Source organism: Pelobates fuscus, chromosome 1 (genome assembly GCF_036172605.1).
Source record: "Pelobates fuscus isolate aPelFus1 chromosome 1, aPelFus1.pri, whole genome shotgun sequence".
In the NCBI taxonomy this organism is placed as follows: domain Eukaryota; kingdom Metazoa; phylum Chordata; class Amphibia; order Anura; family Pelobatidae; genus Pelobates; species Pelobates fuscus.
In genome coordinates, this window is record NC_086317.1 from 93351986 (window position 1) to 93379866 (window position 27881).

Sequence of the window (27881 nt, forward strand, 5' to 3'; positions counted from 1 at the left end):
CGCCCCGGGTGCCATTCAGTAGGGTTGTGCACTTAGACAGGGACTACATTTTGCCTCTGTAAGGGACCCAGGCGCCTATTTGAGAGGATAGGAGCTGCTGCTGATCTATATTCAACATGGAGACTCCTGGGCCCTTTTTCAGAATCCACGCAGCTGTGCCACCGGACCACCAGAGAATTGTAAAATCCTCCCTTCCTGACCCTCACACCCCCCTTAAGAGGTAAGGGTGGGTGGGATAAGCCCTATTGATTTAAAAAAAAAAAAAAACAGTTCACCCGACCCTGTCACTCTCCCAGCCCCCTTTCACCTTCCTACACCCTGCCTACATTCTGTCCCCTCCACACCCTGCCCCCGCACTGTCACCTTCCTACACACTGCCCCCACACTCACCTTCCAACACACTGCCCCCTCCACACTGTCACCTTCCTACACACTGCCCCCTCCACACTGTCACCCCTAAACACTGCCTCCCACACTGGCACCTCCGTACACATTGCCACCTTCATACACACTGCCCCCTCACCCTGCCATCTTCATACACACTGCCCTCCCCACACTGTCACCTTCCAACATGCTACCCCTCATACTGTTAACTTCCTACATAATTCCCCCCTATACTGTCACTTTCCTACACACTGCATCCACTACACACACACACTCTGCATCCATATTGCACACACATATAATGCATTCACTACACACACTGCATCCACAATACACACAATGCATCCACTACACAAACAGACATTGCATCCACTACACAAATAGACACTGCATCCACTACACACACTGCATCTATTATACACACATACACACTGTGTACCTGTGTCCATGCATCTGTATGTGTGTCTGTGTCTGTGCATCTGTTAGTGTCAGTGTTTGTATATATGTGTGACTGTATCTCTGTATCTGCATATGTGTACCTGTGTCTGTTAATCTGTAAGTGTGTATCTTTATGTGTGTCTGTATCTGTAAGTTTGTGTAACTGTTTGTGTGTATATCTGTGTGCATGTGTGTGTGTGAGTGAGTGTGAATGTGTGTACCTGTGTGTAGCTGTGTGTGTCTGTGTATCTGTGTGTCTATGTATCTGAATGTGTGTGTATATCTGCATACATCTCAGCATCTTGCCAACACTACACAAAAATACACCCCTGCATTCAAATGCCAACAATACATACAAACACACCTCTGCATTAAATAAATACCACCATTTTATATAAACACACCAGAGTATTCAAAAACGACACTACACACAAATGCACACCTGCATTCAAATGCCAACACTACATAAAAACACACTCCTACAGTCACTCACACATACTCCATACAAAAACATGCTTACATTCTGTGGCAGAACCACTGCTTATTTGTGTGTTTTCCACTTGTATTGTGTGTTTACCCTTGTATTTTGTGTGATGTGTCTTGTTTCTCGTTCAGGAGAGTCCGTATGAACAGAATCCATTAGTCTCCCAAACGGGGACCACCCCAGTTCCCCATTAGAATGTGCACACCAATTACCTAGAACGTTCACACCAATAACTTAAGTGTGAAAACCGCAAGGGAAGTAATTAATGAGTGCTCCCCTGGGTGGCCGCCATTTCATATAGATGAATGCCAACCAGGGAGAGAATTAGTATGCCGAAAGGAAGCGGTTCCCTTGCATGGTGTCCGCACAAACAGAGGCCGGTCGGGGGATGTACTTTTGCGGGGTTCCTGAGATTGGTGGGGACACTTTTTGGGTAATGGCTATTTTGGCGGGGTTTCTGTGTCTGGGAGACAAAAGGGACTAGAGCCTTTTTCACGCATCTTGGCTCCCAGGCACAAATGATCCTGGGATGAAGACCCCTGTCATGTTTCGTGTGGAAGACCCCTTGCATGTGTGGCAGGCTTTCTGTACCTGGAAGACAGAGACTAGGTCCCTTTTCCAGTGCCTTGACTCCCAGGTACAGAGGATCCTGGGATGGAAACCCCTGTTTGTTTGTGTGGAAGACCCCTTGCAGGAGGTTATGCATAAAAGTCGTGTGTGTCACAATAAAATAGTGTTGTACTCCCAGAGCTGTGTGTCGTCCAGTTACTGGGGGGAATGGAGGTCTGCTTAGTTTAATGAAGGAAGGGATTAGAGGACATAACCGGTCAGGTTATCCGGGGTCCACTACACATTCAAACACACAAACACTGCTCAGTGCTAAATACATTAAAAAAAAAAAAAATACACAAACACACAAACACTGCTGAGTGCTAAATACATTTTAAAAATACACAAACACTGCTGAGTAATAAACACATTAAAATATTTTGCAGGTGTTTTTTACATTTTAAAGTTTGGGGAGAGAGGGTCCCAAATATAGGATTCTCCCCGGGTGTCAAAGCTCAAAGTACGACCCTGCCAACAATTAGCTCCAGGACAGTCTATATGTTTTGGAATGTAACTTCCTTGATGTTCAAGAAACAAAATAGCTTGAATGGGGGTGTATTTTTGTGTCCAATGAAGAGACGTGAAAGATAGGTTTCAGTTTTGCTTTAAACAATAATTTCCTGTTTCCTGTAAATGCAACCCTGTGCAGTTGTTTCTCTATGCTCGTGCAAAGACAAAGTTACAGCCACACTGTGAATATTTTTTTGTTTCTATAGTTTGTAAGAGCTGATAAGACATGGCTGGTAAGTATAATCTGTATGTGGTAAGTTGAACATTCAGCATGTATTTTTCATGTGGAGTTCTTCTATATGAATGAATCACAATGATTGGTCTAATGACTCAATACCTGCCTGTGTTCAGGCACTATGATGAAAAAAAAAACTACAATATTTATAAAAGCCAGTACACTGCAGTGAATAGCTATTTACTTTACAGCAGTTTTTTTTACATTTTTGAACCACTTGAGTCAGAAGCAGTATTTGTAATATTGCACCACATTCTGCAACCATTTGGGTTAAATAGTACTTGATTATATTAACCATTTTTAACTCATCTAGAATTAAATCCTATTATATGTTTTTTTTTCTTGCATTTCTTTTAATTTAAAATCAATGTTTGCATCTTGTAGTCACCTTTAAATCTCCCATATAATACCCTTGATTGCATTAGGAGACATTTGCAAAACAATGGTAATTGTGATAAATATTATGGAAACAGTACTACTTATAAATATACCTTTTTTACTTCCTGGTTTCCTTAAAGGACCACTCTAGTGCCAGGAAAACATACTAATTTTCCTGGCACTAGAGTGCCCTGAGGGTGCCCCCACCCTCAGGGACCCACTCCCGCCGGGCTCTGGGGGGAGGAAGGGGTTAAACTTACCTCTTTCTCCAGCGCCGGGCGGGGAGCTTTCCTCCTCCTCTCCTTCTTCCTTGCGACGTCATCGGCAGGAGCCGCGCTCGCATTCAGCCGGTCGCATAGGAAAGCATTTACAATGCTTTCCTATGGACGCTTGCGTGCTCTCACTGTGATTTTCACAGTGAGAAGCACGCAAGCGCCTCTAGCAGCTGTCAATGAGACAGCCACTAGAGGTTTTGGAGGCTGGATTAACCCTCAGTATAAACATAGCAGTTTCTCTGAAACTGCTATGTTTATAAAAAAAAGGGTTAATCCTAGCTGGACCTGGCACCCAGACCACCTCATTAAGCTGAAGTGGTCTGGGTGCCTAGAGTGGTCCTTTAACTTTAGTTTGACTGTAAGCACTCAGTCAGTGGTGTAACTACAGAAGGCGCCGAGAGGAGTGTGTCGATGATTACCTTAGGGCAGGGGTAGGCAACAGCCTATGTGCCGATATAGGATTGTGATGTCCCGTAGCGTGCCAGTCCTATTTTTTTAAATTACGGTGTGTATTCTGTCAGATTCTGCTTGTGTTATTTATACTGCAGTTACTTCGGATTGTTGTATTTGTATGTATATGAGCTATTATATTGTATATATTCATGAGTAGTTTGTGGTATTGTGTATGATACATATGAATGTGGGCTGTGTATGGGGGCTGCTTGTGGAATTGTGTGTGTGGATGGATATGTCACATTGTGTGTTTGGTAGTGTGTGTATGTGAGGGGCTGTTTGGGGTATTGTGTGTGTGTGTGTGGATGGATATGTCACATTGTGTGTTTGGTAGTGTGTATATGTGGGGCTGTTTGGGGTATTGTGTGTGTGTGTGTGTGTGTGTGTGTGTGTGTGGATGGATATGTCACATTGTGTGTATGTGAGGGGCTGTTTGGGGTATTGTGTGTGTGTGTGTGTGTGTGGATGGATATGTCACATTGTGTGTTTGGTAGTGTGAATATGTGGGGCTGTTTGGGGTATTGTGTGTGGATGGATATGTCACATTGTGTGTTTAGTAGTGTGTGTATGTGTGGGTGCTGTTTGGGGTATTGCATGTGAGAGGCTGCATGTGGGGTTGTGTGCATGTATGTGGATTGTTAGCGGGTTACGTTTGTGCGGATTGTATGTATGTTTGCTTGTGGGCTGTTCGTATTATTTGTATGAGGGGAGGGTTATTGTGCATTTCTGTGTAAATCTAGCAGTGTGGGTGGCTTCCCTGGGTTCCAGTGGGGACCAGGCTGGCCAGGTACAGGTCAAGTACAGGAGCTGCTACAGCAGCTGCAGGCTGCTCTACTTCAGTGTGGATTCCCATTCACAAGTGCTGGGAGGAAGTGATCTGAGATCACTTACTCTATGTGCTGCAATACCTAAATTGAGGATTGTCCTTCACCACCTTTTCGTATTAGCAGATATCTGAAGTTTCACTGGGACTCCTGATAGGCCAGAGCCTGTTTGGCTGTAGCAGCCTTGAGTGCCGTGCAAAGACACCTCGAGTGCCGTGCATGGCACTAGTGCCGTAGGTTGCCTACCCCTGCCTTAGGGTGTCCCCAGAGTGGGCAGTTATTCCCTCATATTGAGTAAGTACCTACTTACCTGGACAGCAGGTGCCTACTCTGCTGGATTGAGGAGGCAGACGGCAAGTGAGAACTGATCTTTCAGTTCCTCGCTGTTTCCTTGCGTGCCCTCTGTGGTGATGTCGGGAGCCGGAATATGACGTCACTCCAGAGGGAGCAGTGTGAGGACCTGGGAGATTGCAGGAGCCCTCCGGATCCCAGGGAGAAAACCCATACCAGCTCACCTAAAGGTTTGCAGGCTGGGTGAGCTAAAAAAAATGACACCACAATAAATAGAAAAAAATTGTGAGTGTGTGTGCAAGAATGTGTTATGTGTCTGTCATGTATGTGTGTATCTGTCAGTATATGTGTGTGTGTTTGTGTGTCTGTCTGTGAGTGTGTCTGTCAGTGTGTATCAGTAAGTGATAGTGTGTCTATCAGTGGGAGTGTGTCAGTGTATCTGTCAGTGAGTGTTTCTCTGTCAGTGAGTGTTTCGAATCAGTGAGATTGTGTCTGTCATTGACAGTGTGTGTCAGTGTGTATGTCTGTAAGTGTTTCAAACTGGTGAGATTGTGTGTGTATATGTCAGTGTTTACGTGTTTGTGTTTCAGTGTGTATGTGCAGGGCAGTGTTTGTGCACCCAGTAATCAATAAAAAAGAAAAAGAGGGAGGTATCCGATAGATTTCTCCTTAGTGGGGGCTAGCCCCTGGTGAATTGCTTCACCAAAAATACAAAAAGTAAAGGACAAACAGGAGAAAGATAGGAGGAGGGTGAATTATCCTAGTACAGTGGGTTTCCCTCTCTCACAGGGAAACTTATGGGGAAGAGTATAATAACAAATTACAAAACTTCACTAAATACTAAAATTTAACTTTTAATTTTAAGCAAGCTAAAATGGGGGTTGGAAAGAATGCCTAACACCCGTGAGAAATACAGTAAAAACGGCAACTCAATGCCACAATCTTGTTCAGTTTGCAATTAACTATATAAACAAGAGAGAGTTTCTACAATAGCAAACAAAATCTGTTTTGGCAGGATTAATGGCATAAAAGGATAAGAAGAGCCACTCTGTCTAAATATGTAAGCAGATGTCAGTAGAAAAAAACTTGCACTGAAGGTGGAAGTTGTCTAAACAGTACGGTCTGGAGATCAAATTGTAATTTGTGGCTGTAGCCTCAATTAATACATGCAATATACTATTGCCAGTTAAGGTAGTATGTCATATTCACTGAACAAAAATCGTTAAGAATCACGTTGTTAAAGTGGCTAAGACAGTATACTGTTTTTATAAAACATATGTCAGTTGTGCTGCTGCCACTTATCTATGTCTGATAGACAAAAACCAGTGCATTAAGTCATAAAGTAGCACTTGTTATAAAACATATATTTGGTAGATTGTATATTTATCCATGGAAAAATGTGTTATCCGATCTGATGTCAGTAAGGGGAATACTGTTATGGTAAAAGTTATTATTTAAAGGATCGCTATAGGGTCAGGAACACAAACATGTATTCCTGACCCTATAGTGTTAAAACCACCATCTAGCCCCCCTGGGTCCTTCATGCCTCCATAAATATAGCAAAACTGTGTTCAAGCCTGAAGCTGTAGATCTGCATGCTGTTTGCCTCGAAAAAAAAAGGCTGTCTGCTGACATCATCAGAAGTGGTAGCCTGATCCAATCACAATGCTTCCCCATAGGATTGGCTGAGGCTGACAAAGAGGCAGATCAGGGGCAGAGCCAGCTGGCCAATCAGCATCTCCTCATAGAGATGAATTGAATCAATGAATCTCTATGAGGAAAGTTCAGTGTCTGCATGCAGAGGGAGGAGACACTGAATGTATGGATGCATTTTAGGCAGCCATGACCCAGGAAGGATCTCTAACAGCCATCTGAGGAGTGGCCAGTGAAGTTATCACTAGGCTGTAATGTAACACTGCATTTTCTCTGAAAATTTTATTTTACAGCAAAAAGCCTGAAGGTAATGATTCTACTCACCAGAACAAATCCAATAAGCTGTAGTTGTTCTGGTGACTATAGTGTCCCTTTAATGTGTCAGTGCAGAGTCTGACTTGACATCTGTTAGATTTGATATATTGTAGCAGCATTGTATCTGATCGCTCATTTGTTTAGTTTTGTCTGAGTAGACTGAAATAATTATGGTTTAACCCCTTAAGGACACATGACATGTTTTATTCCAGAAGTTTGGTCCTTAAGGGGTTAAAGGGACACTATAGTCACCTGAACAACTACAGCTTAATGTATATGTTCAGGTGAGATCTATAGCTCCCTGCAGGCAATCTAATGTAAACACTGTATTTTCAGAGAAAATACAGTGTTTACATTGATTGATAGGAATACCTCCAGTGGCCGTCACTCAGACGGCCACCAGAGGGACTTCCTATCATGCAGGGCCCTAAAAAGGCCATGTACACGTCAGACATGTACACTGTGTGCGCGCCTTCTCTCTCCAGCCTGTCAGAGAGGAGAGGGGGCGGGCAAAGACCGCGAGCTGAGCTGTCAGTCAGCTCAGCTCGCGGCCGCGCACACCGCGCGCATGCGCGGTAGTGCGCTTAGGACTTCAGAGGGCGGCATGAATGCCGCCCTCTGAAGTATGTGCGCATGTGTGGCGAAGCAAATGGAAACGTCTGATTGCTCCCTGCTCGCGCCCGCCTATTTCGTCATTTTGACGAAATAGGGGGCGCGGCTTCACGAGGCTCCCGGCGCTGAACCAGGTGAGTAAAACTGCTTGGCTGGAGAGTCCCTTTAAGCAGCGTTATCAAGGTAGCGGAAGTGGAACGAAATGCGAAATACGTTTATCCAGCGAGCTATTTGGCTGTTTTTACAGCCGGACACTGTAAAGTATTATATAGATACTAAACAGGTATAACCAACGATAACACAGATGATGAAAACCACAGTATAATATAAGTGGAAAGAAAATCCATGAGGAGGTGTATCCTAATTTCCAGGCTGATGTCGGTAAAAACTGTGTAATTTGTATCCAATAATTTTGTCTATCTCCAGCGAGTGGAAATGGAGTAGGTGCAAATATATGATACAGAATACATCCATGCCGGTACCGACATGCACTAGCCTATATCTCCTGCTTAGTTACAGGAAAACTATACACCTCCTCCCGCCATTAACATAAGAGCGGCTGCCGTATAGATTCAATAGTTCTCGTGCTATCAGTACTGATAACTAAAAACGACAGCTAGAGTATAGATAGGTGCTATACTGACTGTGCTGCTATTAAAGGAACGGCAGCTAGTCCTAAGATTCAGGAACTCAGTGTGCCGTTTTGACAGACGGCACAGAGCCGCTCAACAAAACATTATGAGCAAGTAATGCAGTATAGACCTGCTCATGTTACAGCGGGGATACAAGTAATACACTGATGATTTAGTAATGATGGATAATGCCAGGTAAGTGCCCCATGATGAGCCATGGTGGCGAAACGCGCGTCAGAGGCACTTACCTGGCGTTATCCAACTTTCTCTTGTTTATATAGTTAATTACAAACTAAACAAGATTGTGGCATTGAGTTGCCTTTTTTACCGTATTTCTCACGGGTGTTAGGCATTCTTTCGAAGTATTGGTATTCAGTGAAGTTTTTGTAATTTGTTATTATACTCTTCCCCATATGTTTCCCTGTAAGAGAGGGAAACTCACTCTACTAGGATAATTCAACCTCCTCCTATCTTTCTCCTGTTCGTCCTTTACTTTTTGCACCCAGTAATCAAACACCAAGTGTACATACAAACACATTCAAACACAAACACTAAACACAAGTACACCACTGCTTTCAAATAGCAACAGTACATACAAACATACAACTGCATTCAAATGCAGACACTACACACAAATACATACATACATTACATTCATACATTCAACTACACAAAATATGCTTAAAGTTTTTTTTTTTTATATTGCGATAACAAGTGTTTGTTCGCACTTTGTCAACAAATAGTCTTTACATGTGTTGAATTAACCTTACAACCAGAGGGACAGGGTGGATGGGAGCTGCAGGGATCATTTTGTTCTGCCCCGGGCGACCGTATCTCTGGTTACGCCACTGCACTCAGTTGAAGGTCTCAGCCAATGAGAGGGCCCTGCACTACATGGCTTAACGCAGTGGAGCCTGTAACAGGCTTACAGCAGACCAAAGGTAAGTTGTCAAACCATTTGTGCATACCGTATATAGTCGAGTATAAGCCGACCCGAATATAAGCCGAGGCCCCTAATTTTACCCCCAAAAACTGGGAAAACTTATTGACTCGAGTATAAGACTAGGGTGGGAAATGCAGCAGCTACTGGTAAATTTCTAAATAAAATTATATCCTTAAAAAATTATATTAATTGAATATGTGTATGAATGCAGTGTGTGTGTGTGTATGAGTGCAGTGTGTGTGTGTATGAGTGCAGTGTGTGTATGAGTGCAGTGTGTGTATATAATGAATGCAGTGCAGTGTGTGTGTATGAGTGCAGTGTGTTTGTATGAATGCAGTGTGTGTATGAATGCAGTGTGTGTATGAGTGCAGAGTGTGTGTGTGTGTGTGTGTGTGTGTGTGTGTGTGTATGAATGCAGTGTGTATATGAGTGCAGTGTGTGTGTGTGTGTGTGATGCAGAGCATTGGTGGGGGGGTGGGCATTTTTTTATTATTATTTAATTATTATTATTTTAATATTTTTTTTCTTATATTATTATTTTTTTTATTTTATTATTTGTTTTTATTATTAATATTTTTTATTTTTATTTTTTCGTCCCCCTCCCTGCTTGTTAGCTGGCCAGGGAGGGGGGCTCTCACTCCCTGGTGGTCCAGTGATGTGCACTGTGTATGAGGGAGGCTGGCAGAGAGCTGTAACTTACCTTTCCTGCAGCTCCTGTCAGCTCCCTTCTCTCTCCTCCGGTCCGTGCAGCTCCCAGGTCAGCTCCCTCTGCAAGTCTCGCGGCCGCGTGGAGCGTTGCCACGGTAACCCGTGGCAACGCTCTGACCCCACGGCTCTCGCGAGACTTGCAGAGGGAGCTGACCTGGGAGCTGCACGGACCGGAGGAGAGAGAAGGGAGCTGACAGGAGCTGCAGGAAAGGTAAGTTACAGCTCTCTGCCAGCCCCTGGTCCTTGTCTGTATTATGGCAATGCAAGTTGCCATAATACAGACAATTGACTCGAGTATAAGACGAGTGGGGGGTTTTCAGCACAAAAAATGTGCTGAAAAACTCGTCTTATACTCGAGTATATACGGTACTTACCCTGGGAGGGCTACAGGGCATTCCTGGCCCCATAACCACACCAGCATGTTATAGTGGTTATGGTGCTTGGAGTGTTTCTTTAAGTCTGGTTATTTTAAGTTCTTGTATGCTTCAAACTGTACCTCTATCTGAATAACCACATACTTTAAGAAATTCCATCCAGAATGGAAAAAGTCATTGTTATCTTACTTTGTAAATATAATAATGTGTGTTTTATATTCTATGATATCATTAAATTTAAAAGTGGGTGGTTATATAGTCTGGTTTCATGAACGTCTAATTCCCAATTTTACAATAACTATGATGCTCATTTTCATGCTAAACTCTCTCTCGCTATAAGTATCTAACTGACTTTTCTGCAGACGAACTTCAACGAGTGAGAACTAAGCTGGTGGAAAAAGCCAGCCAAGCACTGCTTGATGGTCTGCTCGATGACCTACTTGATGGAGCAATAGTGAGTGAGGCAGAAATGGACGACATCAAACAGAGATATCCTGTTACCAGAGACAGATGCCGCCAAATAGTTGATACAGTAAAGCGTAAAGGAGACTTGTCCTCTAGTTTCTTACTCCAGAAACTATCTGAGAGGGACACCATTCTCTGCACAGAACTAAATATAAAAGGTAAATATAGCAGGAAATAGTGTGTAATTTATAAAAAGGGAGACAGTATAAATGTTACACATAAAACAGTTGCCGCGTGTCCCTTGATTATATAACCAACCCCTTTCTGGGGATTACAGATCCAATACATTTAGATTGTAAGCTCACGGGCTATCTAACTAAGCACTCTATATAAAAGAGCTTCAAAGGCATGTTGGCTTACATTATGATAATTTTTTTAATTACTCTCATTGCTACAAATAAAAATTTGATAAAGAAAAATTACTATTTGCTCATAGAATCCTTACAATTGCCGCCAGTCATAGTCTACATTATGTAAAAACCAAACCAGGAACTGCACTCTTCCATAAGCACACACTAAGGTGCAGTCGGACCAAGGGGCCAACACCCAGCACTCAGCCCCTTGATATAATTTGTAGTCAAAGGAGAAAATATCCAGTGACTCCAAGACAATATAAAGGTTATTTTATTGGACCCAAATGTCCAGCAACGTTTCGACCTAAGATGGTCTTTTTCAAGGTCGAAACGTTGCCGGACCTTTGGCTCCAATAAAATTGCCTTTGCATTACCTTAGAGTCACTGGATATTTTCTCCATTGACTACAAAATAGTCTAAATCATGTCGTCTCTTGGAATATCAGTCCTTTTTTTCTGATCTGCCAAGTATTTATTGGATATATGATATAATTTATAGTTATTTGATTGGTAAGTGAGTGCTTTATTTTAACTCATTAGTGATGTTTTTTTTGTGTTGATAGTTACATTAAATTTGTCTATCATGTAATACTTTCTGTTGCCATGGATGCTTTGGCGTATTCTGCCCTGTACATGCGCTAGACTTGCCATATATGTGCACGTTATTAATTCTAACAGCTGGCTAAAACTAGGCAAAGTTGTTTCTGTCAGAAACATATTCCAGTGTTTTGTGTTAATCTGTACCTACCAGTCAATTTAAAGAGAATAGCACTTCCTATTTATATATAGAAGGGAAGACCACAGCTACACATGCAGCCTTACAACCCTTAGTTGGGGCTGAAATCATGACATTTAAAGGCAAGGTTGTGTTGTTGCTTCTGAAGCTGCTCCATTTCAAAAAAAATTTGAGTGAAGAGGAAGTTCTGGTAAGAGGAAGTTCTGGTACATATGCTTTAAAGCACAACTATACTGTCAGGAGTACAAACATGTAATGTTTAACTATTTAGGTTCCCAGCCCCTCCTAGATCGCTTAGGAAAGGTGTTTATACTCACTTTTTCTCCCACGCTGTACCGGTCTCCCGTGCTTGATGATCTCAGCCAATCTATTGGGAGGCTATTGCGCATGTGCGACAAAATACTGCACTGCGCCAGTCAGCATCTCCTTGTACAGAGATGCAGTGAATCAATGCATCTCTATGGGGAATGTTTAACGCCTTCATGCAGAGCAATAAAGACTCCAAACGTCAGGCTCAATTTACCAAGGGTCCATCACCTAAAACAAGTGAGCATATATAAGAAAAATTAGTTCTAAAGAAAGAGCAAATTTGAGCCTTATTGATGATTCCATTATCAGGAGAGAGTTTTTCTTAGTAAGCCTTCACTTCTTTTGCAATTTTATGAAACCCTGGCACAAATGCACAATATTGTATAATGGCTTGATCCTTATAGTGAGAATTCAAAGTGGATTCAGAGTGAAGCTCAAATTTAAGTTCAGAGTAGCCGAACTGAAAACATATCTGACTTAGAGAGTGTTCCTAGTTTGGCTATTTTCACCTTAAATTTGAATTTCACTTTGAATTCTCACTATATTGAATAACATTGCAAGACTGAAGAATGTCAGAAGCCTAAAAAATTATTTGATCAGCAGCTTGCTATAAAGCAAGAGAGCGTTCCGTGAAATTGGGGGATTGCCCGGGAAGAATAAAAGCATGGGTTGTCCAAAAACAAGAATTTATGTAAAAATATAATCTGCCTGACTAGTAGTGACAAGGGTGCCCAAAGGTCAAAATCTTCAGGTTTTAGGGGAAGATAATCAATAATTCCACATAGAAGGCTAAAATCCATGCTGTTCCTCTAATGAACACACTAGCAAGAGTAAATATGTGGAATCAAACAGAACCAGTCTTTTCAGTTGACTCGAACAGATGCACAATTAGTTGAATAAGTGATCTGAAACTTGCAGGTAGTTACAAAACCCTTCAAGGCTTCTTGAGATATATTTCTAAGTAAAGAAAACCGATTGGGGATTCTGACTTGTAATAAGTCTCCAAACCGTAGCTACCGTCGCTTACATACATTACAAAGAGGTCTTTTGTAAAAAGATCTTCTAATGCCAAATGCTGGATATTTAAGATCAGATCAAGATGAACAATTAGGTGACCTTAGGCAGCTGTTTAGTGCCAGAGATTAGACGGGGGCCTCTGAAACATAAATTTGCTTTGCTCCATTAACGATCCCTATGTGAAAAATGAAGGAAGGGGCAAATTGGTAACCTGCCAAGGGTCCCATGGGATCTTAACTCTTCTCTGGCCAAGATAGATCTCAAACACACACAATGTGTTATTAAAACACAGATGTTACATCAGTTCTCTCATTGTTACAGTCTTCATCCCTACCGTGACTCACATAAATTATTAAACTAATGGTCAGTTTACTAGAGGAGTATGGTTAAGCAGATACCTAGACGATAATTTTAATGATTTGACGATTTTAAGGATTCTTGTGAACTGGATTATCATTTCGTTTCTTAAAGGGATACTCTGAGCACCATGACAATTTGAGCTCAGTGGTAGTCTATGGGTTCCATTCCTCCTTATTGGGGGAGGTTTGAGAAAGCCTTGGGCTCTGCAGAACACCCATAATACATACGCTCTTTAATCCCTTAAGGACACATGTCCTTTTATTCCAAAATGTTGGTCCTTAAGGGGTTAAAGGCACTGATAATGCAGAAATTACACTTGTATTAAACTCGGCTACAACATTTACTGTGGGTGACAAAAAAGTCTCAGACTCCTTTTGATTATGTTTTATGTTTTAGTGGATGAAAATGTATTTCTAATAATAACTAAAAATGTTTACATTTAGCTCCCAAGGAGAGGCAGTCAACTGGACCTTTCAACATTCCAGGTAAATTGTGTTTTAAGTAGAAGGCAATTCCAAAACATATATATATATATATATATATATATATATATATATATTTACACTTAGATACTTATATTCAACTTCTCGTAAATATATTATCAGTCAATCATGTGTCAGTAACTCAATGCATAAAAGCTTACAGACGTGGTTAAAAGGTTCAATATGACAAAAAGCTTTGGGACAGCACCTATATACTATTTGCAATATAGCCACTGTACAGAACTGTAGAGCTTATGTTGCTATGTTGCATAGACATCCCCTTTAACAACCCTATTGTGAGACTGAGATAAACAGAAACCTTAGGTCTGAGACTTATTTTTTCTTGCTACAGTAACTGTTGGCAAGAACAGGTTTGAGATTTAAATCATTAATTGATTAAGCTTGAACTTTCATAATGCAAGTTCTATATTAAATTAGCACTATAGGGTCAGGAAAACAAACATATATTTCTGACCCTATAGTGCTAAAACCCCCATCTAGCCCTCATGGCCACCTCTTGGCACCCTACATATATTAAAATCTTACTTGTATTTAAGTCTGCAACTGCTACCTCTGTCCCTGTCTGTTGACATCATCAGACGTGATTCTGGAAGCCAATTACAGTGCTTCCCCATAGGATTTGCTGAGACTTTAAAGGAGGCAGATCAGGAGCAGAGCCAACACAAGTCAAACACAGCCCTGGCCAATTAGCATATCCTCATCGAAATGAATAGAATCAATGCATCTCTATGAGGAAAGTTAAGTGCCTGCATGCAGAGGGTGGAGACACTGAATGGCAGTGCTGCACATTAGGCAGGACTGCTTAAAAGACCACTCTAGGCACCCAGACCACTTCAGCTTAATGAAGTGGTCTGGGTGCCAGGTCCCTCTAGGATTAACCCTTCTTTTTATAAACATAGCAGTTTCAGAGAAACTGCTGTGTTTCTAATAGGGTTAATGCAGCCTCGAAATTCTCTAGTGGCTGTCTCACTGATTGTAAATGCTTTTCTATGAGACCGGCTGAATGCGCGCGCAGCTCTTGCCGCGCATGCGCATTCAGACGAAAGGGAGGATCGGAGGCGGAGAGGAGGAGGAGAGCTCCCCGCCCGGCGCTGGAATAAAGGTAAGTTTTAACCCTTTACTCTCCCCAGAGCCTGGCAGGAGGGGGTCTTTGAGGGTGGGGGCACCCTCAGGGCACTATAGTGCCAGGAAAACAAGTATGTTTTCCTGGCACTATAGTGGTCCTTTAAGGAAACACCTCTAGCAGCCATCTGGTTAGTGGAGTTATCACTAAGCTGTAATGTAAACACTGCATTTTCTCTGAAAGGACAATGTTTACTGCAAAAAGCCTGAGGGTAATGATTCTTCTCACCAGAACAAATGCAATAAGCTGTAGTTGCTCTGGTGACTATAGTGTCAGTTTAAGTAAGGGATAGTGGGGTCTGCCAGACAACTCCTGTAGTCTATAACTATATTGTATAAATTACGAATTATGCCATAACTAGCACTAAACTACCAGAAAAACAGCTAGTGGGAAGGATGTTTTTGATAACATCTTTAATATCTTGTTTTGTTTCAGTTCCCCCGAAGAGACTAATGGCAGGACCGCCCTTGCCTTCAGGTAAGAGGAGATAATGTAAATGTATACAAATAATAAGAGTGTAAGAAATGGCTATTAACAATATCAATATTCAATGAGAATTTTCTTCCTGTGTATATATCCGTACTGTGATTTTAGTCAGGACTACACACTAAACTATCCATTATGGCATCTCATAGGCTGGCTAGTGGTTGGGGATAGTTGTAAACTTTATATAAACTGTATATATAGTTACACTTAGATATTTATATTCAACTGCTCCTGAATATATTATTAGCCAATCAGTAACTGTAGCCCAAATTCATAAAAGAGGTTAATTTGATTTAACAAAGAGGTTTGATGTCACAAAAAACTTTACCACAGCACCTACAGACTATTTGCAAAATAACCTTTGTACTGAGCTGTAGTGCGTAGGTTGCTATAGTGCATAGACAGTCCCTTCAATTACTCTGTTGGCTAGACAGAGACAAACAGAAACCTTAGGTCCTATACATCTTTTTTCTTGCTACAGTTACGGCTTGCAAGAACAGGATTTAGATTTAAATCATGACTTCGTAGATGTAGCTTCAGCTTTCACAATGCAAGTTCTATATTAAAAACAAGGGTCACTACACTATGTAGGTGGGCAAAATCTATTCATCCCTCGATGACTATAGCTGCATGTGCATGTGCCGGCCAATTCATGTCACCTATATATGGATGTCATTGATAACACCTTTAATATTTTGTTTAGTTTCAGTTCCTCCGCAAAGACAAACGGCAGGACCATCATGGCCTTCAGGTAAGGGAGGATAATGAATCGATATTTATGTAGAATTTTCTCTCTGTGTGTATATTCTTACAGGGGTTTTAGACTAGACTCCACCCTGATCCTTGGATTACAGGCTAGTGGTTGAGGATAATTAAGGAATTTTCCTGTAAGTAAAACTGAGTGTTTTGTCTCAGCTCATAGCAATCATTCTGAAATATGTCATGATGCATATAGAAGTGTGATCCTCACTCCATATCTTCAATCTATGAAGACTTAGATTCTTCACTCTGGGTTGCAGCTCCAGTCCTTGTACAGTACCAATCATATTCCTATTAAAACTACAACTGGGGTGAACACCTAACTTTTTTCCAAAGAGAGAGAAACACGTATACATTATATCACTGTTAACTATGCTTTTGCAATTTCCATTTAATTTGTGTTTTTTCCACTTAATTATTTTTGCACCAGTAAAAGCAGTAAAAAAACCACATCTCAACATTTATATCCATTTCACACACTGCATCTTAAATGGCAATCACAGTTGGAATGATACGGAAAAGTCGTTGCATTCTTAAATGGACACTCTAAGCACTATAACCTCTACACTTAATGTAGGGGTTCTGGGACAAAGATACTGTCCCTGCATGTCTCTGCAGAGTAAACACTGTCTTTTCTGAGAAAAGTCAGTGTTTACATTGCTGCCTTATGCCATCCCTGATGGCTGTCATTCAAACAGTCACTAGAGGAGCTTCTTGGCTACAATCCTGCAATCTTTACTGAACTGACATCCATCGAGTCAATGCATCTCTTTGAGGAGATGGTGATTGACGCAGCGCAGTGATTACCACTAGCCTCCCAATGCTTTCCTATGGGGAAGCATTGCACTGGCTGAGATAATTGTGACGGAGCTTCAGTACTCCGACCGAGTATGACTCTGCCATGTCTGCTTCCTTGTAGCTATCAGAGACCCTGGAGCACTTCCGACCCAGTTGCCGAGGCTTGACTGGGATCACTTAGAGCCTTTTCTACCCTGGACCAAACACCAGATGACACTTGGTGAAGGTTAAAACAGCAACTAATTTTACTGGACATAGCACACACATTTTAGCCCCCAACAGCCTCATTTACATACAACAGGGAACATAGAGCACTATAGTACAAGGAAGGGTGGGGTCAGACAATAGCAAGGGCTTATGGGAGATTGAGGAGGGATAGGGCAGCTAGCTTAAACTGGTCTGGCAGTGTCCCTGGGACAATGCGCTGCTGGGGAAACAATAGGACAGGAAAAAGGAGGAGGGGCACATACAAGCAATACATTTAACATACCCTGCACCAATAATAGGCACAGGATGACCAAAATACAAAAGGAATCAGATGGTGACTACCGTCACAATCATCATCACAATCACTCTAATGAAAGGAATACATGTTGTGTTCCTAATCTTAGAGGGTTCCTTTAAGTACAACACAGCTTTCTCAAGACAAAGTAGGGACTACGTTGTGTTATGGTAAAGCCTAAGCTTAAACGCTAGTGACAGCTGTGGGTATGAGGCTGCTTTTTGCAATCACGAGACTTAGTCTATGTCAGGGGGGCCCAAAGGGTAGACAGACATTCCAAGTTGGGAGACTCCTGCATTTTGAATATGGCTCCCTGACACCCCCAAATCACATACAACAATAATAATGTATGTCAGATTGTGTGTGGGTGATTTCCAGGCTATTATATATGAGTTGTGCCCTAAATCCTCACTAAACAAAGGCCCACTCAGGTGCCGGTCCTATGATATCAGCCTGCAGGGAGGAAGTGATGCATTTTTGCAAGGTGGGGAATCTGGGTAGAATAATAACACCCTTGATGCTTTGTATGCCTTTAGAATGCCTTTACAAAGGCAAAGCATCATGGAAGCTGTAGTTTAAAACATTTGGGGATCTACCTTTTGGGCATCCTTGGTCAATGTAATAGTTTTGCAGAATTCTTTATAGACGTCAGTGTTACACTCACATGCAAGTACAAGTGTACAGCACTGACATGGCTCCTGGGGAATAAAGCACCAGGAGCTAAAGATAAATAGGCCCTGAGTTAAGTGACTCCAAAAGGTGACAGAGACACTTTAAGGTTAAGGATGTAGGGTTAGGAATTCCTGCCTTCAATATGTGTAGAATTTAACTCACAAGTCTGGCTGAGAATCATGCTGTTGGACCTTCATCCTGTTTAGCATTCAGAAAATACTGATTCCTTTTTGCCCATAGTGTCAGACTTTTCTTATCACTGGACTTTGTTCTGGAATGCTAGACTTAAAAAGAGATTTGAACTGGTCATGGTGGTAGAAGTGTGGATATGCAGTGTTTCAGCTTAAAACGCTGCACATCCAGAGATATATTACCTTTTGTGCACCACTTGTATACATAACTTTGTCAGCCTGGATCAGAGTTCCAGGCTACTTAATGTCATTTCTGTGCATATTTTTAACTGTCATCTGTGCGCACAGGAAGCTGATAATAGCCTTAATAATCTTCTCTCTCACACGTACCAGAACCCTGTCAACCCTGGTTCTGCATGTAAATGGCTCCACTTGAGAAGGAGATATGCCACAGTATGCATGATTTGATTTTGGATAATAATTTTGTTAAAGGAACACTATAGGCTCAGGAACACAAACATGTATTCTTGACCCTATAGTGTTAAAACCACCATCTAAATATTGCAATATATTATCTTTATTGCAGTCTGCTGCTGCTGGCTCCGCCCCTGATCTGCCTGCTTGGCTGACATCATCAGAAGTTATGTTCTGAGCCAATCACAATGCTTTCTCATAGGAAAGCATTGGATTGGCTGAGACTGTCAAGGAGGCAGATCAGGGGCAGAGCCAACACAAGCCAAACACAGACCTGGCAAATCAGCATCTCCTCATAGAAATGCATTGATCAATGCATATCTATAAGGAAAGTTCAGTGTCTCCATACAGAGGGTAGAGACACTGAACAACACTGAACAACAGTGTTTACTGCAAAAAGCCTGAAGGGAATGATTCAACTTTAACCCCTTAAGGACACATGACGTGTCTGACATGTCATGATTCCCTTTTATTCCAGAAGTTTGGTCCTTAAGGGGTTAAAGGGACACTATAGTCACCAAAATAACTTTAGCTTAACAAAGCAGTTTTGGTGTATTGATCATGCCCCTGCAGTCTCCCTGCTCAATTCACTGCCATTTAGGAGTTAAATTTTGGCGTTTATGCAGCCCTAGACACACCTCCCTGTATGTGACTTGCACAGCCTTCCTAAACACTTCCTATAAAGAGTCATCTAATGTTTACTCTTCCTGTATTACACATTCTGTTTAATTGAGAATGTCTTATCTCCTGCTCTGTTAAACCTCGCAGGAGCCTGCTGTATGTAATTAAGGTTCAATTTACAGACCAGGAGATACAAACTTTTAAAGTAAGTTACATCTGATTGAAAATTAAACCATTTTTTTTTCCTTTTTTTTTTCATGCAGGCAGTGTCAGTGTCAGTCACAGCCAGAGGCAAGAGCTGCATAAACAGAAACAAAAGTTATTTAATTTCTAATGACAGTGAATTGAGCAGTGAAACTTCAGTGGCATGATCTATACACAAAAATTGCTTTATAAAGCAAAAGCTGTTTTGAGGACTATAGTGTCACTTTAAATACCAAAAAATAGTGGTGCGCTTGGAATAATACTTAATTTTTGTGTGTCACTTTGGTGTGAGTGCTGCTGGTACAATACACATTTATTTTAATGTATTATAATGTGTTTAAGCACACACATATATTGTTGGTATTGATCCAAGTGTTTTTTCCACTGTTTGGTCACCTATTTGGTAATAAACGTACTATTCGTCTCCCTGCGCGGTCCCTCTGCCTACCTCTGTTAAATAAATAGCCTTTTGAAAAATAAATAAATAAAAATCCCTTACTATTTGCCTCCCCACTCCCTCGCCCCTGAAATGAGAAGCCTGGGATTGGACCCAGTGAGGGCTGATGACATCAGAGCACAGGGAAGTAAAACATATATATTTTTACACACGGTTAAACAGGGAGGAGAAATGCCCAATAGGACATTATGATGTAAAAAAAAAAAACAACAACTCCTGATTAAAAAGAGTTAAAGTAACCCTTTAATGCCAAGGATCTCCTACCGCTTGCATTTATCAAGTATATCCTCTGAATTTCAAACCACTGCCATGTCTTTATTTACTTTCCTTTCTCTGCATATAGGTGAGTGACAAATCATATATACTCACTTTTCTCTCCATAGAAACTAAAGAAGAGATTACTTTATGCTCCGACGAAGAAGCTGAGATGATTATAGCGACAGAAGGCTCTAAGGTGACAATCTTTACGTAGCAATCATATTGCAAAAAATATATTTATTGCTGAATACGAGCAGTCCTTTAATTGTTATGATATGATAGTAAGAAAATCATAATTAGTGTTGTAATAGCTTCTTGATCCAAGGAGACATCTGACTGCTATTTTGGGGTCAAGAATGAATATTTTCCTAGATTGTGCAAAAGTGGAAGCGCTTCACACCGAGTTTCCTGCTTCCTTTTGGATCAACAGCAAAAACAAATGTGAGGAAGGATGAACAAAAGTCTCTTTTCAGCTATATAACTATGTAATATTTACAGCGAACGGACAGTCAGCTTTTGTCTGAAAACTGGAAGTGAGAGATTACAACTCAGTTTCACTTTTGAAAACGATAGTTATCATTAAATTGGAATTGTAACATTTGTTCATGTTCATGTAATACTCAGAAACTGAGTGCTGCATTATATACCTGCTTCATTAGTTATTAAACACAGTGTGGAGTTTTCCAAATAGAAAGCAAGCATGTCAAGAAATTGTAGCCAAGGAACACTCTGTGCACCATAACAACTTCATTTGGTTGTGCATCAAGATATTTTTTCTGCCACTGATTTCATTCCAATGTTGATTGTTCTTGTTTCACGACTCTCTGAGACTGAGCATGTAACATTTTCCTAGATGTATGCTGTTAAGCCCCGGAGAAATCGCAAGCGGTTGGCTCTGCTGATCTGTAATATGCAGTTCAATTTTCTGAGTGAGCGCAAAGGAGCTGAATATGATCATATTGGAATGACCAAACTACTACAAGACCTTGGGTTCGAAGTTCAGTCTTTTATTAATCTGACATCAAAGGTAATTGCTCCAAATAATTAGTGTCTTGTAATTCAGGTGAGTGAGAAAAGATATGACTTAAAGGGATGTTATAAAAAGATGTTGGGAATACAAAGTTGTATTCCTAACACTGTAGTGCCCTCTGGTCCAAGCCTTCTCCCCTACTCCCCCCCTGTAGAACAGAACTCTTTAATCATTTATCTGATTCTAGCACCGTCTCTCTCGGTGCTGGGATGGCTCTCAGGCTCCTCCAATGTTATGTGACGGGGGGACCTAATGCACAAGCGTTTAAGGCCCTCCCCATAGGAAATCATTGAATTAGCTCTTTTTTATGGGGATTTTACTGATGCTGGATGTCCTCAAGCAGAGCATGGGGATGTCCATCGTCAGTTAGGTCCGTTAAACTTCTAGAAGCACCTCTAGTGGCTGTATGGTGTCACCACAAGGCAAGCATGATGATAATCATCATAAGACGCAAGAGAAGTGCAACAAAAAACATTGCAAACTTTCAAAGTTTATTAAGGAATTTAGGACAAAATAAATTGATTTGCAAAAAACTAAACGTGTTGTGCCATGTGATCATTTTACACAGACACACACACACAACACATACACATAAACTCACTAAATGGTACTGAAGCAAATATCCCAATGTATGTTCAACCTCATTCCCCATTTTGATTTTCAAACTTTGAATTTTGACTGATTGTCTCCCTGGCCTTTTGTATTAACTTAGCTCACTTAATTAGGCTATTTCGTTATTTCGCAACAACTTGACACTTACTGACCCATGTAGACTGACGCACTGACACAAGCAGACTATACTGGCCCAAATACTGGCCCATGCAGACACATAAACTGACACACACTGATACATACAGACACACACACCGACCCATACAGACATAAACTGACCCAGTGTGTCAGTGTCAGTGTGTGTCTGTATAGGTCAGTGTGTGTCTGTATCAGTCAGTGTGTGTCTATATGGGTCAGTGTTTGTCTGAATGGGTCAGTGTTTGTCTGCATGGGCCAGTATGTGTCTTTATCGGTCAGTGTGTGTCTGTATGGGTCATTGTGTGTCTCTTTATCGGTCAGTGTGTGTCTGTATGGGTCAGTGTATGTCTGTATGTGTGTCTCTGCATGGGTCAGAGTGTGTATATGGGTCAGTGCATGTGCGTTAGTTTGCATGGATCAGTGTGTGTTTATACTTGAGTCAGCGTGTGTGTTAGTCTGCATGAGTGGGGGTGGCAACATACACACACTGACACACACTAACCTATGCAGACACACACACTGACCCAAGCAGACTGACATACACAACAGAATTGTTCAAACACAAATTCTTTGAAATACACATTGTGATGTCCCATTGACCCTGTTACTTTTCTTGCATATATGACTTTGCTTTTCATGTCTAACTGGCAGCCTCACTGCGCCTGGCTGCCTTCACTCCGTCTCAGCCCCGGAGCGAAAAATTGCTGCGGCAATGGGAGTCTTTGTGGTGGATGCCGCCGGACCAGTGTTATACCAGTTGCTAGTCAGCAGCCATGTAAATGTTCCCTTGCACCCGGTAACATGGCTGGTGGCACAATCTGTATAATTACTCCAACATAGACGGGCGGCTAAATGAGCAGAGCAGTAAAGGTCCTGCCAGCGCCCCCCTTTAAGCAGCGCCCTATCCGGCTGCCATATTGACCTATAGGAAGCGCCGGCCCTGGTTACACACTGCTGGCAATGAAGAACACTTTGGCCTCAAACAGAGAGTTGTGCCCTTCTTTGGGAAGCATTTTCTTTTTCCAAAGATGGGCTGTCAAACAGATAGTGGGTAAGAGGTAGGAAGGAATAAACACCCACAAGAGAAGCATGATGATAATCATCACAAGATGCAAGAGAGGGGCAAAAAAAAAGTTTTACGTTTATTAAGGAATTTAGGGCAAAATAAATTGATTTGTAAAAACTAAACGTGGTATGACATATTATGGTATGGCATGTGACCATTTTACACACACACACGTAAACTCGCCAAATGGTACTGAAATAAAATATCCCAATGTGTCTTCATCCTCATTCCCTCACTTCATTAAAAAAAAAATGTGTCCATTTTGATTTTTAAACTTTGAATTTTGACTGAATGTCTCCCTGGCCTTATGTATAATTTAGCCCAGCTAATTGGGCTGTTTCATTTGCAATAACTTGACACTTACAGGGTTATTCACTAATGTCTAAACTGTTGAGAATCTTTTCGTGAATAACGCTAGTGAATAACTGCTCATGTGTAATTTTTTTACATCACATGGTATCATGTAAAAAACCTTGCATAAACTGCTTGCATTGATACACTTTTTTCCACTGTGTCCCTTCTTTGATATGATTACAATTTGCTTCACCTGATTTTGACCCATGTCTCCCTCTCAGATGATGCAGGAGAAAATGAAGTCATTTGCCAATCGGGAGGAACATGCAGAATCTGATATTGCTATGATAGTTGTTATGTCTCATGGAGAAAGAGATGTGATCTGTGGGATTAATAGTAAACACATTGAACATGAAAATGGCACAAAAGAAAATACAGACCTTCTGAAAATTGATGACATCTTCAAAACTTTTAACAATGTGAACTGCTCTAAACTACGGGGCAAGCCTAAAATCATCATTGTCCAGGCATGTCGTGGAAGTAGGTAGCACAGATTGCATTATCAGAAATTGATAAATGTTAAAAGAATTGTTCAAGCCATGTAACTCGCTCCATGTGACCACACATTGGCAATTAGTGCATGCAGCTTGAAAAACAACATTAATACAAAACTATAATTATGGCTGTAAAATATATAACATGTCATATCCTTTTGGTATTCATTTTTCAGGTGAAGCAGGTCAAGTCTGGGCAAGTGATTCTACTAAGAATGACCAATTTGAAACCAATACAATGTGGGCCAGTGATTCTACTAAGAATGACCAATTTGAAACCAATACAATGTGGGACAGTGATTCTACTAAGAATGACCAATTTGAAACCAATACAATGTGGGACAGTGATTCTACTAACAAGGATGCTAGTGGCCAATTTGAAAGCGATACAATGGTACAAATAGAAACAGACTCCATCTGCTTCTGTTCTACAACCCCAGGTACATCAAGTTATAACATTGCAAAGTTAAAAGGGCACTCTAAGCACCATAACAACTACAGCTCTTATGGGTCAAAGATTCCGTAAGCACTTGTGGTGTATCACCAAATTAATATATATATTACACAAGGTTCGTCTACATTAAAAGGTATTTATTTAGAAGGCAACAACACAATACTATAAATGTATCACAAATACACAGCCCAGACCCACGGAGCAACAACCCTTTTTAAATCTATCTATTGATATAGTAATCCCCTTCCCCACACGTTTGATCTCACCCACGGTTAGGCCTTCACATCTAGTAATGGCTCACTGCTGCAAGTTCGACATCACATCCACCAAGGAAGAAAAGGAAGCAACAGAGAATAACATGGTTCACCATGATGGCACATGGCGTCTGCACATCTGCTCTGCAGCACAGCCAAGAAGGAACAGAGAGGAATGAGGATAGGGGGGAGTGGTTATCTCTTTCCTGACTTGTAAAGGTATTGAATTACCGAATTATCATATCAAAGGGTAAAGCTTATCCCCCTGTAAGAAAGATCTACATGAACTTGGTCACATGACCCCTGGTCACCATTTTAGTTTGATGACAGAATGTCATCTGTCCTGTGTGTTGCTGTCAGCCTGTCATTGCTGACTTAAAGGACCACTCTAGTGCCAGGAAAGCATACTCCTTTTCCTGGCACTAGAGTGCCCTGAGGGTGCCCCCACCCTCAGGGACCCCCTCCCGCCCGGCTCTGGAAAGGGGAGAGGGGTAAAAACGTACCTTTTTCCAGCGCTGGGCGGAGAGATCTCCTCCTGCTCTCCTCCTCCGATCCTCCTCTTTTCCTCCCCGTCGGCTGAATGCGCACGCGTGGCAAGAGCTGCGCGCGCATTCAGCCGGTCACATAGGAAAGCATTCACAATGCTTTCCTATGGACGCTGGCGTGCTCTCACTGTGAAAATCACAGTGAGAAGCACGCAAGCGCCTCTAGCGGCTGTCAATGAGACAGCCACTAGAGGACATAGGGGGAAGGCTTAACCCATTCATAAACATAGCAGTTTCTCTGAAACTGCTATGTTTCTGAAAAAATGGGTTAACCCTAGAAGGACCTGGCACCCAGACCACTTCATTAAGCTGAAGTGGTCTGGGTGCCTAGAGTGGTCCTTTAAGTTGCTCATACGAAGGTGAAAATAGCCAAGGGGCAGCAGGGAGGCCAGAACAGTCCCTGTTTTTGTTACAATGTTTGTTTTGTCAAAATGTGTATATGCAACAGGAAAATCACCAGGGATAAAATTATAAGTGGTATAATAGAAAAGTGATTTCATAATCTTTAACCAAGACATGAACAAAATCTAACTCCTTATAGTGCCCGCTCCTTCCCCATTGTGCAAAAGGGGTTAAAAACCCTTCTGTCACTTACCTGAGTGCAGCAACGATGTCCCTCGATGCTGGTTTGAACTTCCCCTGGCTGACCCTGACCGCGCTTACATTAGGACTTCGCCCATAGGAAATCATTATACAGTCCTTTTCTATTAGGTTTTGGATATTTCTTAAACTGCAATAATTACCTTTGTAGGGTTAAGGCATCTGGGAATATGCACCCAGACAACTTCAATGAGCTGAAGTGGTCATGGTGTCTATAGTGTCCCTTTAATCATGTTTTACAAGATGGCTAACCTTGGCAACTCAGATTTTTATGAATTACTAGGGCTAGCTGAGCATCATGGGAACAGTAGTTTACAAACATCTGGGGTGGCAAGATTAGCTTTAACATTCACGTAAAATATATTTGTAAGATGACTAAACTTGGCATCGCTGATATGTGAAAACTGCTGTTCCCAAGATGCTCAGACAGCTTGGGCCGCCTTAACCTCATGGGCTACCCTTTACACCCCAGATATTTGTAAGCAGTTCATTTAGCTGAGGAATATAAGAACAGCATTTACAAACATATAAGGTGAAAATTATTAGCCACATATATTAAAGGAACACTATAGTCACCTAAATTACTTTAACTAAATAAAGCAGTTTTAGTGTATAGATCATTCCCCTCCAATTTCACTGCTCAATTCACTGTCATTTAGGAGTTAAATCACTTTGTTTCTGTTTATGCAGCCCTATCCACACCTCCCCTGGCTATGATTGACAGAGCCTGCATGAACAAAAAAAACTGGTTTCAATTTCAAACAGATGTAATTTACCTTCAATAATTGTATCTCAATCTCTAAATTGAACTTTAATCACATACAGGAGGCTCTTGCAGGGTCTAGCAAGCTATTAACATAGCAGGGGATAAGAAACTCTTAATTAAACAGAGCTTGCAATAAAGAAAGCCTAAATAGGGCTCTCTTTACAGGAAGTGTTTATTGAAGGCTGTGCAAGTTACATGCAGGGAGGTGTGACTAGGGTTCATAAACAAAGGGATTTAACTCCTAAATGGCAGCGGATTGAGCAGTGAGGCTGCAGGGGCATGTTCTATACACCAAAACTGCTTCATTAAGCTAAAGTTGTTCCTTTAACTGATCAAAAAAAAATGATCCAAAAAAAAAAAAACATAAAAATGCAAAATGGCTTAACTTGGTACCTCATATATTTAGGAATGTTAGTTCTCATAATACTCCTGAGAAAGGAATACTCAGAAATCTGTAAATCATTCAAATTACTAGTGCCATTCTCTTATCCTTCATTCTGCTCAGGCCCTGTCAACCTAGCATATTAGTTTTATGATGCTACAAATTCACGATGGGTAGGTAATCATGGTGCTTCTTCTCTGTACTGTGAGCAGCCTTTTCTCCCCGAAAGAGAGATAGCAAATTCAAGAGGGAGGTAGTGGACAGATAGGCACAATGGATGGGCAGATACAAAAATATATATCAAGGGAGTGGCAAAGTCCAGGTGCTGGTAGGTTCAACTGGGCTAATTAATGCTAAGGTATAGACAGGATTTAAATCTAAGTCAACAAAGTAAAAACTGAAATTGCTAAATTCCTAAAATATTCAAAATATTCAATATGTGGCTACATGTAGACTACATGTACAATTTGGTTTTTAATTCAAATCAGTGCACTGTTTCATGGCAAAACCCTTTAGTGTTAGAGATAGCAGGCCACAAATATGTTAAAGTGAACTTCCGTGCTTTGTGTCTCCTTTCTACAGATACTGTTTCTTATAGAGATCCCAAAAGAGGTTCACTTTTTATCCTGGCACTAATTGAAGAAATCAAAATAACTGCTCACAATATTCCGTTAGAGGACATCTTCCGTCAGGTAAGTGATATTTACAAACATAGAATGTGACGGCAGATAAGAACCATTCTGCCCATCTATTCTGCCCTGGCCTTATCTTATACCTAGGATAGCCTTATGCCTATCCCACGCATGCTTAAACTCCATCAATGTGTTAAGCTCTACCACTT

General features: G+C 41.3%; 1 protein-coding gene across 3 annotated transcripts in view; it reads left to right on the top strand.

Annotated features, from left to right (window-relative positions):
- The first annotated feature begins 2549 nt into the window (after positions 1-2549).
- Positions 2550-27881, top strand: part of LOC134588049 (caspase-1-A-like) — a 30677-nt gene continuing 5345 nt past the window's right edge. Inside the window, exons 1-10 of one of the 3 annotated variants that reach the window (XM_063444248.1) lie at positions 2550-2658; positions 10481-10741; positions 13801-13842; positions 15419-15460; positions 16173-16220; positions 20471-20541; positions 21199-21372; positions 23767-24025; positions 24216-24479; positions 27623-27732. In XM_063444248.1, coding sequence (XP_063300318.1) covers positions 2652-2658; positions 10481-10741; positions 13801-13842; positions 15419-15460; positions 16173-16220; positions 20471-20541; positions 21199-21372; positions 23767-24025; positions 24216-24479; positions 27623-27732 — 1278 coding nt within the window. In that variant the 5' untranslated portion in view covers positions 2550-2651. Of the gene's footprint in view, positions 2659-8863; positions 9035-10480; positions 10742-13800; positions 13843-15418; positions 15461-16172; positions 16221-20470; positions 20542-21198; positions 21373-23766; positions 24026-24215; positions 24480-27622; positions 27733-27881 lie in introns of those variants that run through there. The other 2 variants (XM_063444246.1, XM_063444247.1) reach the window with 2 other exon arrangements.